Here is a 15,946-nt window from a genome sequence, read left to right as displayed (position 1 = left end):
ACTTTGGCGAGTATAAGCTGCAACAGGAGGTCTTGATGGAGACGGCTCCGACGGCTTTCGAGATCATCACGGTCTGGGACTCGGTGGCGGAGTCCCCGATCAGCTGCTTGATCGTGGCGACCGAGCTGCAGCTGATATGGTACACGATGAGGCCCGATACGAACTTTGAGCTGACGGAGGAGTGGCGATGGCCACTGTACAAGATGACGACGTTGATCAAGGGGTTCAAATACCGGGATATCCACATGATCTTGCTGGTGGGGACGCATCCGAACAAGCACAAGTCCGTTTCGGCAACATTGTACGAGTTCAACTTTGAACGACAGCAGTTTTGGCTGCTGCAGAGGTTGGATCTTGCTTTCCCTTGTAGCAAAGTTGGATTGGTGAGGGTCGGAAGGGAGTTTCTGGTGACGTTTCCGCAGAACGATACGGCCATGATCTACACGCTGGAAGCCGGGGAGAAATACCGCGGAAGGTTCAATTTGATCGCGAACTACACGTCGGAGATGGTCCAAACGGTAGGTGCTTTCCAGGTTGGCAGGTACGCGTATATAGCGATCGGAGGACGATCACCACAGATCGTACGTTACGCAAATGGTGTGTTTACGTCCCAGCGTATCCCAATGGAAGCTATGGAGACTGTTGAAGCGTACTACGAAATTCCGACTCCGACCTACCGTGATGATCTGATCCTGCTGGTTCAGCACAAGATGCTTTTCTCGACGCACGATCTCCAGAGGTTGGACGTCTTTGTGTGGAACGGCGAGTCCTTCGATCTCCGAAGTAATATCCCATGCTACGTGGAAGACGAACTGATGGACAACGAAGTTTCATGCATGCTGGATTTGTACCGACCTACCGGCATCGTCGGGTCCGCGATCATCCTTCGCGGCAAGAAGGTTTCGATGATCGTTCCCCGGTACCAGACTCATTCCACTCTGTTCAATCTACACATAGAACTGCTATCAGCGGAGCATCCAATTCGGCAGAAGACTCAGGAGATGCAGGACACGATCGATGCATTCACCAAGATCGTCCACTACCAGGACGAGGTGATCAGCGAAGGCTTCGCGGCGATCGCCGAAGCGGATCAGTTGTACGATGTTCCACTGTTGACGCTGCAGAATTGTTCTCTGGGAACGATCCAAGCGGACCTGGTCATTCAGGATTCGCACTTCAATTGGCCGAATGGTACGATCGTGGTTGGAAGCAAGATTTGGTCACATCGTGACACGGCGGTCAACGTACCGGCGATCGCGCAAGAGATCGAAGCGGAGGCGGCGCTACTGAGTCAACTAGAACAACAACTGAACTACACGGTTCGACGACACAACGACAGCTTTTCGCTTGATTTGGACCAGCCGTTGTACGTTCAGGGTAGAGTGGAGGTCGGAGGAGCTTTGGTCACGGATGATCTATACGTTCGGCAACTGGAGGAGGATCCACCGCTTCTTCGGGTGCTTCGACAAACCGGCGATGATAGTGTTAAAGAGCTTCGGGTGAAAGATCTAAAAGTACGCCACTTGAATTTTGAAACTGTGAACGGAATCCCGGCGAGTGATCTGGTGTTCAACACGGGCGAGAAGATCGAGCTTGCCAATGCGCTGATCGTGGATAATGTGGTTGTGGCACAAAATGTGATCTTGCCGAAAGGAGGTACGGTGAATGGGGTAGATTTGAGCGAATCTACGGTGTATTTCAACTGTAAGAATCGTCGGTGGGATGGATTGAAGTTTGATTCGGTCGAAGTACTGGAAGACGTGATGGTTCAGGAGACGATCAACGGTGTAAAGCTGGATCTGGAAGAGTTGGATGCCCGGTTCAGACAAGCTAGCGATGACATGACGGATGTTTTAGTTACGGAAAAGCTACAACTGGACGGCAACTTGTACGTGCACAGCGTCAACGGAGTACCGTGGAGCGATATTATCCATCGAATTGTGCTGAAGAATCGACCGAATCGACTTGCTGAAGTGAGGATCAATGGAAGCTTGATACTAGAGAACGACAACGTGACGGTTTACCATCTGAATGGACTGGCCTTCCCGATGGACTATTTGCTGTCCAACAGCCCCATAGAGTCGATCGTAACCGGGTACAAGCGGTTTGTGAACTTTACAAGTAAGTCTTTTCAGATATTTTTCCAGTGCATACACCAATCCCTCTCTTAATTCCAGATATTGACGCCCTGGACATTGAACGTAAAATCAACGGGGTTGACCTGCTGGACATTGTGACCTTACACGATGATCAGCACATCCCCGGCGACGTAACCTTCGGAGAACTTCACGTAACCGAGCGTCTGGAAGTGAAGGGAGCCATCCGCGGAAAACATTTGGACGAATTCCTCGATAACCCGTCACTACTTCAAACCCCATTGGTCAAGGCCGCCTGCCACTTCAAGCAGCTCTTTGTCGACGGGCCAGTGGTCGTGGAGGGCAAACTCAACGGCATGGATGTGGACGCTGTCCTATCGGATGTGGTCTACGACTCGGAGCACACGGTGACGATCGAGGCGGCCAAGCGGATCGCTTCGGTGGAATTCGGTGATAAGGTTACCATCGGCTCCGGCATGGTCAACGAGTTCAAGCTGGATCAGTTTGTGACGCGAAGCACCAAGCAGGAGTTGAGCGTACGGGAGATCAATGGAAATGTGTTCATCCACGATTTGAAGCTGGACGGGCTGTTTGATGGACTGAACGCGACGGCCTTGGATGTAAGCTCGGTGAAGTTGTTCGGCGATCAGTACACGGAGACTTCGTTGATCTTTAAGAACCGGGAGAACGCTCTGTATCCGGACGTGGAAGCGAATGAGTTGAAGATCATGAAAACACTGAACTCGAAAGCCAGGAGCGAGTACAAGGATACGGAACAGGAGGAACTGGTGCTCTCGGGACAAATCAGCTTGAGTCATTTGCACGTAAATCACATGAAGTTGACGGGGTCGAGCTTGAGCGGGCCTTCGAAGATGATCAACTTGGTGCACTTGCCAACATTCGACAGCCTCCGATTCAGCTTGTCAAGACCTCAGCAGGTCACTGCACCGTTCTACGTGAACAAACTGGTCGTGGGAAGTCAAATAGCGACGGCTCACGTGAATGGACGAGACATCCGCGGTTTGAAGGAGAGTTTCGATCGCGTGGACAATTTCAAGACTCATCTACTGCAGGGCAGTATTCCTATTGAGAATCTCTACGTGGGAGGTGATCTGCAGGTCAACATGCTGAATGACGTGAACTTCGATGCTTTAGTCAAGCAGGTCATCTGGTTGAACCGCCCGAACAGGATACCTGGAACGTTTCGGTTCCTCGATCCTATACAGGTTGAAGGAAATTTGACAATACGAGGACAGATCAACAATGCCGATCTCGGGGACTTTTTGGAAGACGTGGTTCGGAAATCGTCCGGAGTTGCGGAGTTCCATGGTACGACCGTATTCATAAACGGTTTGGTGGTCGAGGGGAACGCCAATACCGAGAGCATCAACAACATCCACATGAGCGAATTGGCGTTGCGAAACGACACGATCTACCTGCAAGGCGATGTGGAGATTCAGGGAGATATCTTCGTGGAACACCTACACATCGAAAACCATTTAAACCAAGAGCCCATCCAGAACCTCCTGACCTCGTACGGCTACGACGAAGCCAAAGACGTCCACACGATCAAAGGTGATCTCTACCTGTACGGTGCCCATATCGGATCGCTTCGCATCGCAGGAATGATGAATCAAATCCCGAACGTAGACGCCCACCTGGCGTCGATCATCCGCAAGGCCCAAGACTACAACTTCACCAAGCCGTTGCTGTTCAGGAACGAGGTCTTCTTCGATCGGGGCTTCTCGGCCACGTACCTCAATGAGATGGACATTTCCACCATCCAGCAGGACATCGTACGGATCAACGACCAACGCCCGGTGGAGATCGAAGCGGATCGGATCGTGTTCGCCGAACCGGTCTACGCGGATCGGTTGGCGATCAAGGGCGATATGATTGCGGCGAACTTGGTTGGATGCAATCCGGACGTTTGGATGAGCACCGGCGTTATGATCAACCGGGATGCAGAGATCTACGGTAAGTTGACGTAAAGGTTCGTATTGCATGCACATATACTGATCTGGACTGTTTGAACGAGACTTCAAAACTTCAATTCTACTGCCGTAACAGCAGTTAGTTACCCGAAACATCAGGCTTCTTGAAACCTTCTGCTTCTGCTTCTTTTTCTTCTTTGTGGCTCTACGTTCCCACTGGAACGTGGCCTGCCTCTCTTCAACTTAGTGTTCTTTGAGCACTTCCCAATTATTAATTGAAGGGCTTTCTTTGCCTGCCATTGCATGAATTTGTACATTGTGTGGCAAGTACAACGATACACTATGCCCAGGGAATCGAGGAAACTGTCTCGACCAGAGCGAGAGTTGAATCCGCCGTCTCCGGATTGGCGACCCATAACCGTAACCACTAGGCTACTTGGAGATCCCTATTGAAACCTCTGCAAGGTTGTTAAATTTTGTTAGATACTTTTTGGATATCCTAGGTTATCCAAAGTGTCCGGAAGTTCGTAACACAGGATTTTTAGCCCTAATTAGAAGCGTGAAGTTTTGGTTCATAATCAGTAATAGTTTTTCATCTCTATAGAGAAGAATCGCGGCGAAATATTCCAGGTCATCCAAAATATTCTGGTGCTTTAAAGTTATGATCTACAGTTCAGGTACAGAATTTAGGTAATGACTAGGGAGTGCACACATAACTGTTTTGCATAAATTGATTATGCTTCAGAATATTGCCGTTGCAGCCTTTTTTGGGGAATCGAAAACACTAGTTTTTGATTTTTACCGACGTTTCGGTCCATATGGGACATTTTTCAATGATTCAATCGGTCAAGGTTTCCTTGAACCCTTGAAAAAGGTCCCATACGGACCGAAACGTGGGTAACAATCTATCTCGTCGTATCTCAACCAACTAAAATGATCAATTATCAAAATGGTATCACTTTATTATCTCAAAGGGGACCGAGCAGCTTTGGGATTTCAAGGGGCTTTCCAGGATATGTCAGGGAGATTTTAGAAACAGGAGGCTTCTCAGGGTTTTAGGGGACTTCACACGCTTTCAATTAAACTCCTGGTGGGCAAAGGTGTAGTGATACAGAAGGGTTAAAGAGGCGCTTCAGAGGTTTTAAAAGGGTTTCAAAGTGTATCAGGGCATCCGTAGGTTTCAAGGGATTCCGAGGCCTCTAGGAGGGTTCCGGGGAGGAGTTAAAAGCGCTTCCAAGTCGTTTTTAAGAGATATCAGGAGGCTTCAGGTGATTTCAGAAGATTCTCGAGAGCTTCAGAGGGACTTCACAAGCTTTATAGTAAACTCCAGGGGTGGTGGCGGGGTTTTAGAAGGTTTAAGAGACGTGTCAAGACCTTCCTGGGGCATTTTACGGGGGTTTAAAGGGTTCCAAAACGTTTTATGACGCTTTTGTAGATTTCAAGGGGTTCAGAGGCTTTCAGGGAACCTTTAGGAGATCCTTGGGGTTTTAGAGCGGTTTCAAGATGTTTCAAGGGGACTTCTTGTCGCTTTAGGGGGTTTTAAAGGAGTTCCCGAGAGTTTTAGGAGGGATGCATAGGCTTTCCGGTGAGATCCAGAGGCTTTTCAAAGCGTTTTGAAGCATTTCAGTGGTAGTCTTATGGAGATTCAATGGGCTTGAGACACTTTCGTGAAAACTTCAGGGGGGTTTCCAAATAGATGGCTTATAAAGCTGTTGAAAGGCGGTTCAGTGAAGGTTTCCGGAAGGTTAAGGAAACTTTCAATGCAGATTTCCAGGGTTATAGGGAACTTTACAGGCTTTCAAGTAAACTCCTGGTGTTTGGTATGGAAGTGTTGCAGGAGGGTTTCAGAGGCGATTCAGGGGGCAAATGGCAAGGTTTTTAGAGGTTTGTAGGCTTTCAGGAGAGATCCAGGGAGGAGTTTTAAAGCGCTTTCAAGGCATGTTAAAGAGATTCCAGGTGAATATCAGAAGGTTTCTGAGAGCTTTAGATAGACTTTACAGGCATTAAAACTCCACGAGTGGTTGCGGGGTTTCAGAATGTTTAATAGACGTTTCAAGACGTTTCTGGGGCATTTCACGGGGTTTCTAAAGGGTTTCATGGCGTTTTCGTAGTTTCCAAGGAGTTCATAGGCTTTCAGGAAACCTTCAAGAGAGATCCTTGGGGTTTTAGAGCAGTTTCAAGGCATTTCAAGATGACTTCGGGATTTTAAAAAGAACTCCCGGGAGTTTTACGAGAGCTTCACAGGTTTGCGGATGAGTTTCAGAAGCGTTGTTAAAGCATTGCAGTGGTAGTCTCATGGAGTTTCAAGGGGCTTTAGAGACTTTCATGATAATTTCAGGGGGTTTCTAACAAAGCTGTTTAAATGTATTTCAGTGGAGGTCTCCGGAGGGTTTCAGGGAGTTTCAAGGGAGTTAAAGAAACGTTGAAGGCATATTAATGGAGATATGAGGATGCTTCTCAGGGTTTTAGGGGCCTTTACAGGCTTTTAAGTATACTCCTGGTGGGGAAGCCTTGCAGAAAGCTTTCAGAGGCGTTTCAAGAGGTCAAGGGCTTCGACATGTTTCATAGCGTTTTCGTAGGTTTCAAGGGATTTAGAGGCTATCAGGTGAAATTCAGGGAGGAATTCAAAGCGCTTTCAAGGCATTTCAAGGAGATTTGAGGAGGTGATTTCAGAAAATTCCCGAGAGCTTCAGAGGGACATCACAGGCTTTCAGATAAACTCCAGGGGCGGTGGTGATGTATCAGAAGGTTAAAGAGACGTTTCTGGGACATTTCACGGGGTTTCTAAACGGTTTCAAAACGTTTTATAGCATTTTAAAGGGTTCAAAGGCTTTCAGGAAAGCGTCAGAAGAAATTCTTGGGGTTTAAGAGCGGTTTTAAGGCGTTTCAAGGGAACTTCAGGACGCTTTAGGGGTTTTAAAAGGAGCTCCCGAAAGTTTTAGGATGGTTTCACAGGTTTGCGGGTGAGTTTCAGAGGCGTTTCAAGGCGTTTTGAAGCATTATAGTGGTGGTTTCATGGAGTTCCCAAGGGCTTCAGAGACTTTCATGGGAACTTGAGGGGGTATTCCAGTGGGCTTACAAAGCTGTTTCAAGGGGGTTCATTGGAGGTCTCCGGAGGGTTTCAGGGAGTTTCAAGGGGGTTAAGGAAACGTTGATGGAATTTTAATGGAAATTTGAGGATGCTTCCCAGGGCTTTAGGGGTCTTTACATGCTTTCAGGTTAACTCCTGGTGGGGTAGTCTTGCAGAAGGGGTTCAGAGGCGTTTAAAGGGGTCAAGAGCTTCAAAATTTTTCATGTCGTTTTCATAGAATTTCAAGTAAATTAGATGCTTTCAGGAGAGATCCAGGGAGGAGGTAAAAGCGCATTGAAGGCATTATAAGGAAATTTGAGAAGGCGATTTCAGAAGATTCCCGCGAGCTTCAAAGGGACTTCACAGGGTTTACGGTAAACTCCAAGAGTGGTGGTGGTGTTTCAGAAACTTCAAGAGACGTTTCAAGACGTTTCTAGTGCGTTTCACAGTGTTTCTAATGGATTCTAAAACTTTTTTTTTGCGTTTTCGTAGATTTCAAAAGGGCTCAGAGGCTTTCAGGAAAACTTCGGTAGAGATCCTTGGGGTTTTAGAGTGGTTTCGAAGCAGTTCAAGGGTGCTTCAGGACACTTCAGGGTTTTTCAAAGGAGTTCCCGGGAGTTTTGGGAGAGCTTCACAGACCTTCAGGAGAGTTTCAGAGGCGTTTCCTGAGAATTTCAGGAGGGTATTCAGAGGACTTACAGAAAATTTTCAAGGCATTTTAGTGGAGACCTAAAGTGGTTCCAGGGAGTTTTAAGACATTTCAGGGGGTGTATGGAGGCTTTCCGGGGCTTTAGAGGACTTCACAGGCTCTTAGATAAACTCTTGGTGGGGGATGGGATGGGGTTAAAGGAGGGTTTCAGAGGCTTTCAGGAGTAATTCCAAGGGCTTCGAAATAGGTCAGCACGTTTTCGTAGATTTTAAGGGGTTCAGAGGCTTTCAGGGACGAATTTAAAGTGCTTTCAAGATTGAAGTGATTTAAAAAGGCTAATGGTGATTTCAGAAAGATCCCAGGAGTTTAAGAGGGATTTCATAGGCTGTCAGGTAAGTTCCAGAGGGAGTGGCGGGGATTCATGAAGTTTGCAGAAACTTGCCAAGACGGTTCTGGATCATTTTACGGGGCTTTTTTAAAGGTTTCGAAACGTTTTATTACGGTTTCGTAGGTATCAAGTGGTCCAGAGGCTTTCAGGAAAACTTTGAGAGAGATCCTGGGGGTTTTGAAGCGGATTCAAAAGGACTTCAGGACGCCTCAGGGGGTACCAATGGAGCTCCAGAGATTTTTAAGGAGGGTTCACAGGCTTTAAAGCTAGCTTTAGGGTAGTTTTCGGGGCGTTTCAAGGCGTTTCGTGTTGTTTCAGGAAGCTTCATAGGCAGGTTTCAAGTGATCAGAAACTTACAGGAGAGCTTCAAGAGAGATTTGAAAGGGGTCTAGTGCGGCATTAAGCTGCATCAAGGTTAAAAGGGGTTTTCATAAGGCTTCCAGAGGTTTCAGTGGAGTTTCCGGGGGATTCAGGGGGTTCTGCAGACTTCCAGATGAGCTTCAGAGGTGTTTCTGAGGGGTTTCAGAGGAATTTTGATGGATTTTGCCGGTTTCGAGGAGAACCAAGGAAAGTTCTACTGGAATTTCAATGCGTTTGAGGGCGTTCTGGCGGGTTTTGGATGGATTTCTAGGTTTTTATGGCTTCAGGGGGTTTCAGGAGGTTTCAGAAGAACTCCCGGAGGGTTTGGAGGCCTTTGCCTATCGTGTGAGCTGCGGAGGAGTTTAACAAGCATTTAAATGCTTTTCAAGGCATTTGACAGGGTTCCAGAAGGAGTCCCCAGGTTCTTTAGGGCTTCACAGGCACCCAGGTGTGCTTCAAGGGGTTTCAGGGCTTTCCATGAGGTTTCAGAGAGACTCCCGAGGGTTTTGGAAGCTTCGTTTCCTTTCAAGTAAGCTTCAGTGGAATTCCAAAGCATTTCAAGGCATTTATCGGGGTTTCCAGGGTTTTTGGGGCTTCAAAGGCATTCAGGTGTGTTTAAAGGAGTTTCAGCAGCGTTTCAAGGCGTTTCTAGTGACCTTGATGGGGGTGTTCGAGAGGGGGAGGGGGGGGGGGGTGGTTGTTAGTGTGAGAGATTGTTTGGGGTGGGGGGTTTATAGGCTTCCAGGTGAACTCGAGATCTGTTTCAGGACGTTGCGGGGAGTTTGGATGGGGTCCCGTGAGCTGTTATGGGGTATTCACAAGCTTTTGAGCGAGTTTCAGGAAGTTTACAAAGAGTTTTAGAGACGTTTTAGGGAGTTTCAGGAGGTTCCAGAGGGGCTCCCAGGGATTTTCACTGGTTTTCATGTGAGCCTCAAATGAGTTTCAGAGGCGTTTTCGACGCCTTTCAATGCGTTTCAGGTAATTTAAGGAGGCCCCAGGTAGTTTTGGGGCTTCTCAGGCATTCGGGTGTGCCACAAAACGTTTCGTGGGGGGTTTAAATGCGTTTTAGGGCGTTTCAGGGGATTTCAGAAGGGCTTAAGGGTCTATTCAATTGATTACGCTTGTAGATATCATGACCATTACTCAAGGTAGATCTTGAATTACTCAAAGAGTAATTGAAGTCATCACTTGATCCAGAAGGGGTTTCGAAGCGGTTTCAAGGCACATCAAGTCGTTTGAAGGAGATTTCAGGAGGCTGCAAGAGCTTTCAGAGGAGTTTCCGAGGGTTTCAGCGGAGAAGGGGAGGGGGATATCAGAAGCTATTTCCAATGAAGTTTACAGGCTTCCAGGTGAACTCAAAGGGAGTTCCATGGTGGATTCAATGTATTTTAGGGCGTTCTGGCGGTTTTTTAATGAGTTCCCGTGGGGGATTTACAGACTTTTGGGCAAGCTTCAGGAAGGTTTCAGGGGGTTTCAGAGACGTTTCAGGAGGTTTCAGAGGAAATTCCGGGAGTTCTGGAGGCTTCACTGCCTTCCGTGTGAGATTGAGAGGTGTTTCAGAAGCATTTCAAAAGCATTTCAAGTCGTGTCAGGGGGTTTCACAAGGGCTTCAGGACCTATCCAATTGATTACGCTTGTAGATTCGATTACCTTCACTCAAGGGAGATCTTGGAGACTCAGAATAGTTGAAGACATCACTTGAAAGTTCAGAAGCTTTCAGGATAGCTTCAAGAGAAATCCAGAAGGGATGTCGAAGCGTTTTCAAAGCACATTAGTTCGTTTGAAGGAGATTTCAGTAGGCTTCATGGGCTTTCAGAAGAGTTACCGGGGGTTTTGTGCTTTCAGATAAGCTTCGGAGGTGTTTCTGGGGGGTGGGGGGGGGGTGCTTTTGGGTGAGCTTCAGGAAGTTTCAGAGGAACTCCTGGGAGTTTTGAAGGCATCATTGCCTTTCGTGGTGTTTCAGAAGCATTTCAAGACGTTTTAAGGGGTTCCTGAGGGGCTCTCGTGTTTTTTGGGGCTTCCCAAGCAATCATGTGTGTTTCAAGACGTTTAAGAGGGGTTTAGAAAGCATTCAAAGCGTTTCAGTGATTTCAGAAGGGTATCCAATTGATTACGCTTGTAGATTCGATGACCTATACTAAAGGGAAATCTTAGAGACTCTCCAAGTGTAATTGAAGTCATCGCTTTATAAATCGTAGCACTCTGGCCCCAGGCCCCCACAATCCTTAATCCAGGCCTGGCTATCTGAGGCTATGTGAGTGTCAACGTTAATCATAAAGCCCTCAGATACAACTAGTAACGTTTGTAGATCTGATGGCCTACACTCAAGGGAGTTCATGGAAATCCGGAAACATACATTGAACTCACCACTTAACAAGCAAGAGGCTGTGTAAATCGTCAATTTCGTTAATAATGCTTAAATAGATCGTTGAATATGCTTGTAGATCCGATGCGCTATACGCCAGGGAGTTCTAGGATACTCTTAGATGTTCATTGAACTCATAGTTAGAATAAACATAGATGAATGAGCCTATGTTTGCGTTAACCTTACTCATAGTACAGTAAGAAGTCACATGTTATGCGTCCAGATCCGATGGCTTAAGCTCCAAGAGTTATCCAAGAACTCCCAGGAATACATGATTTCAAATGTAGAGGTATGTCCGGTGATCAAAGGGTATTTTATGTTAGCGACATATGCTCATGATACCAATAGAGCTGTTCTGAATGAAGACGGATATTCCGGGGCATCCAAAAACTCGCGGAAGTACAGGCCTTCAGATCTACAGGTATAACCAGTAATAGACGGATATTCTGAGTTATGCAAGAGCTCCCGGGAGCGCAGGCCTTTAGGTCTACTTGATATTTAATGAGGATTTGATCTGAAGTATGATTTGAGTTCTACTGTGGTTCTAAGCCATGTATGTATGAACCGTCTGGACGATATTACTTCAGAGTAACAGGCATCGTTAGTGATCAATCATCTAGATGTGAGGGCCATGAATTATTGGGGGTCCTGAGCATCGGTAGAGCTCAATACCCGCTATCTTTTTGTTCTATGAGCTTGTATGGCATTTGTATGCTACAGATAAATGATCATTTACTTTTGTAGACCTAAAGGTCTTTTCTAGGAATACTTAGAAGAACTTAAGGTTTCGTTCTACGAGTCGGTAATGGTACAATTCACTTCTTTAAGTGACAGAGAGATAGGTAGATGCTGCTGCTGTAGATATGAAGAACCGTAGTTCAAATTCAGCATGTGTTGGAGTCCCAGATGTTAGAATACGAATTAGTATGACATTCTCCTTCCAATTCCAGCAAAAACCCTCTTCTCACCGGGAGCCTTCCGCACGGATCACCTCCGCGTGGACTACCTGAACGGACAACCGATGAACAACTTGATCACGCTGAACACCGATCAGACGATCGAGACCACCCTGTTCATCCACGAGATGACAATCACCCAACCGATGGAGGTCGGCGGCTACGTCAACGGAGTTACGCTACCGTACGAGCGCAAGAACACCCTTATGGTGAGGATCCTCTTCCCAAACCTCACCGCTTCAGCTAACGCTCTTCTATTTCCAGACCTACGGCAACCAGCGAGTCCGGCTTCCGACGGTCTTCCACACGATCCGCGTCCTTCAATCGCTCACCCTCCCGCCGGTTCTGAATGGGAAACCTTTCGGACCCCCGGTCGCCATCGGGCCCGAAATGGTGATCGAGTCACCCATCTCCTTCCGGCATCTGATCGTCGATCGTCTGGAGACGGAGGATATGATCTCCGGCGTGGACTTTGACCGCTGGTACGAGAACAGCCTGTGGAGCAAGGGTCGCGATCACCAAACCATCGAAGCGAAAATTTCCGCTCGGAATGTTAGGTTCAACGGCGACGTGGAAGGCAACGGTAATATCAACGGAGTCGATATCATGGACGTCGTCCAGCGGATGAAGGCCGCCAAGAAGAACGTGGAGGATCAGTTGCAAGACTACCAGTCGGAGATGCGATCGTTCTGCTCCAACACCAAACAGTTGGTGGACAAATCGCAGAGTCGGATGTACTTCTTCAAGTACTTCGTGCAGCGGCAGGTGATCAACGAGCATTTACCGATCGTGTCGTTCCACTTCTTCGATCACTTGGGGTACCACTTCCTGGGGGTGAACATGGGATGTGAAAGTCATTTCTATCAGTGGGATCCAACTGGGAAGGCGTTTGTACCGATTTTTAAATACTACACTGGGTTGGTCGAGGAATGGAATCACGTGGTCAATGGCGAGGAAGTGATTTTCTTGGTGACGCGATCAATCAGCGAGATCACGCAATGTGAAGTCTCGGGTCTCAGCGTATGGTTGTTCACGGGAGTTCAACTGCAGCTGGTGTGGAATACGATTGACACCGCGTCGATGCAATCCGTAGCTGCTGATCCGGCAAAGTCCACAAGTTTCTATGTGCTGTCGCCAGATGTCGTGGTGGAGTACAGCGTTGATGGAAGCACCTTGGAACAGTGGAGGCTTCCGAAGAGTGCCCTAGGTTACGAGTTTATCCCCAGTAGAGTTGGACTTGGATTGGCCTTGAGTGACAGTAAGCTGCTTGTGTTGCTGTCGAATGTAAACAAGACTGTTGATGAAGGCCCAACCGTAAACAGTGGCCTTGAAATGGCGCTATTCTCGTCACAATCGATGCACGATCGTATGAAAAAGACGTACTCTGAAAAGTTGCTGAATTCCACGGCAGAATCAGCGGAGGTCAGTGATATCATCCACCCCGAGAACCTATCTCCACAAGAAGAATACAACCACTTCGGCAACGATACAGTGATCGTTGTTGAGCCGGAAGCAGTTGACATACCGGAACCTCCGGTAAGCGAAGACCAACTGCCCACGGAGACTCCGATCGCCCGGGATATTCCACACGGAGGAATTATGATCGCCGACAATCAGCACTTCCCCGAAAGATCCAAAGGCGATGTGGTGGCGTTCCACGCAGGTCCACACAACAAGAAGCGCCATCTGGTGGCGGTGTCCACCGTGGTCCACACCGTCGTCCAAGGAGATCAAGACGCGATCAAGGTAAGATCACTGTATCCCAAGAGTTCTAGTCGAACAATCTAAATCTTTAAACCTTTTTCCAGATCTACACCGACATCCAAACGGGTAAGCTCTACCAGGTTCTCCCCTGTCACCGCCCGTCCCATCTGACCGCCCTGGAACTCCGGGACGAAACTATCCTCGCCTTCCTGGAGGCACGGCAAACCGTCCAGATCTACATCTACCGGGGGATGCAGGGTTTCGTGCGGCTCAGCAACTTTAAACTGACGGGTCCGGCCAGGGCCATGGCCGAAGTTTCGCTACCGCAGCCGTTGATGATCCGCTGCAAGCTGCACTACCTGGCGATCTCGACCGAGCAGAACGAACTGATCATGTTGCGTGCCAAGACGCAAGGCGATTGCGGACTGGCGGTCCAGGTGGACTGTGATGATGAGGAGTGAGACTTGAATATTTAGGTGTTATGTTTGATGTTGTACAATATTTGTTCGATTGTATGAATAGTTGTTATTGTTGAAAGTATAGCCAGTTTTATAAGGAATTTTGATAGTTGTTTCCATTGATTTGTTTTGTTGGAAGAGTCTGTGGGTCCATAACCTTGTTCATCGAGTGTTCATCGAGGAAGTCCAACGCGAAATCAAACTTTTCTGATTTCCCTCAATATTTGCATCAACATATTGAAGTCCCATCACACGGCATCAATATATTGATGTGTTTTTTTAAACCATCAATATATTGATGTCGCCTAGGGGAGCCTGGGGGCGCTTTTTTTTGACATAGTATGCGATAAGTGGACCCCACACGAGCATCAATACTTCATCAATATCGATCTTTTTTGTCGAAATTTTCATCAAACCTTCAGTTTAATCGAAATATTTTTCAAAAATACATTGGGAAAACCATAAGTTTTACAAGAATTCCGACAAAAAGTACCGATATTGATGAAGTATTGATGCTCGTGTGGGGCCCGCTATGCGAATGTTGCATCTGTGTGCGTGTCGAGCATCGAGAGCCTCTACAACCTACCTATTCGGTGAGGTTAGGCTGTTCGGGCGCGCGAGTGGCAGCACTGTCACATGTGCTCAAAATCGTATGGTAATTACATCAAGCTAGTTTTGCCACCTCTTTGCTTCTGATCATCGATTGGCAGTGCACAGTTCAATCGCAAGCGAATAAAATACAAACGATAAGTTTTGATGAGCACTCGTGAGGTGAAAATTTGCATCATGATTCAAAACTCTGTAGAGAAATTTTTTGGGGAAACTTCTTGAAGCACTCCTCTTAAGTTCTTCCAAAAGGAGTGCTCCAAAAAGTTTCTCCAAAAGTTTGGACTTATTTAAAAAAAAAAACTCTTGTAGAAACTTGTGTAGTAACTTCAAGAGACATTCCCTAAAGGAAATCCTAGAAGAACTTTTTAAGGTGCTTCTGAAATGGTTTAAAACAGTTTCATAAAAATGGCTAAAAAAATTCGGAATTCCTTGATATATCACTGAAAGAACTTTCGAAAGATCATAATTCAAGCTCCTACAAAATGCATGTTGGAAATCCATTTACCAATGCCCTCGGTCATTCAAAACATTCGCTAGTTCTTAATTCCCAGAGACGATGCGCGTAGCTCTAAGTCGTCCAGGCTACCCATGAACTGCTGGAAAACTCCTTAGCCTCATCTCAAACATAGACAAACCTGTTCTCCTGAACTTAATTAACCACGTAACGATATGATGCTGTATAAACGTTTTTGCAACTCATTTAAACATTCTTAAATTGAACAAAAGCTGTACATAGGGGGTATTAGTCTTTTTTTCAGCTCCCAAATGTCTAATTCTGGTGATTTTATTCAACCTTTATCTAATTTGAGGTTCTTTGAAATGCTGATTTAAGGCTGAATATGCATGCAATCAGCATATTTGTTTTGGTCAAAATTTTAAAAAATTGCCATTCACATCGCCCCTTTAATTCACAGAATAAATGTATTGTAATATAATGTTTAAATTAATCTTTGGGAAGAAAACTGGGAATTGAACTTGAATATCCTGATTTATTGTCACTCACTTATCATCTGCACCACACACAAATGTATACATTTCCTCGGAAACGAGAGCTTAACTTGTTGTGCCTGAGTAATTAGCTTGAGCTTGGGCTTGATTGACCGCCCGTGGATGCTTCTCCAGTATCGCCAGACCAGCTACACTCACACAAGGAACCAATGAAATATCTGCCAGGGAACTAAGCAGAGGTATCTTCAGTGTGTGAGTGTTGGTGATCTTCTATATTTAGGCGACAATGGCGCCTGCCACGTCAGGTTGCTGGTCAATGTGGGGGAGGGGAAGGACGTGATGATTGCAATCGTTTGTATTCACATCAGACCGAATATACCTCTGCGTCTGCACAAATTCATGCAGATGT

At 46.8% G+C, this 15,946-nt stretch overlaps 1 protein-coding gene across 1 annotated transcript; it reads left to right on the top strand.

Moving 5' to 3' along the window:
• Positions 1-14,075, top strand: LOC115263613 (uncharacterized; the record flags this gene model as incomplete). Its single annotated transcript, XM_062857304.1, is given in 5 exon segments — positions 1-2,121; positions 2,178-4,073; positions 11,813-12,027; positions 12,083-13,564; positions 13,627-14,075. Coding segments are annotated over 5 exon segments (6,071 nt in total), but the record flags the coding sequence as incomplete, so codon positions are not given.
• Positions 14,076-15,946: the final 1,871 nt, after the last annotated feature.

Source organism: Aedes albopictus, chromosome 3 (genome assembly GCF_035046485.1).
Source record: "Aedes albopictus strain Foshan chromosome 3, AalbF5, whole genome shotgun sequence".
NCBI lineage: Eukaryota > Metazoa > Arthropoda > Insecta > Diptera > Culicidae > Aedes > Aedes albopictus.
The sequence above is the reverse complement of the archived record's forward strand: the minus strand, read 5'-3'. Positions and strand labels throughout refer to the sequence as shown.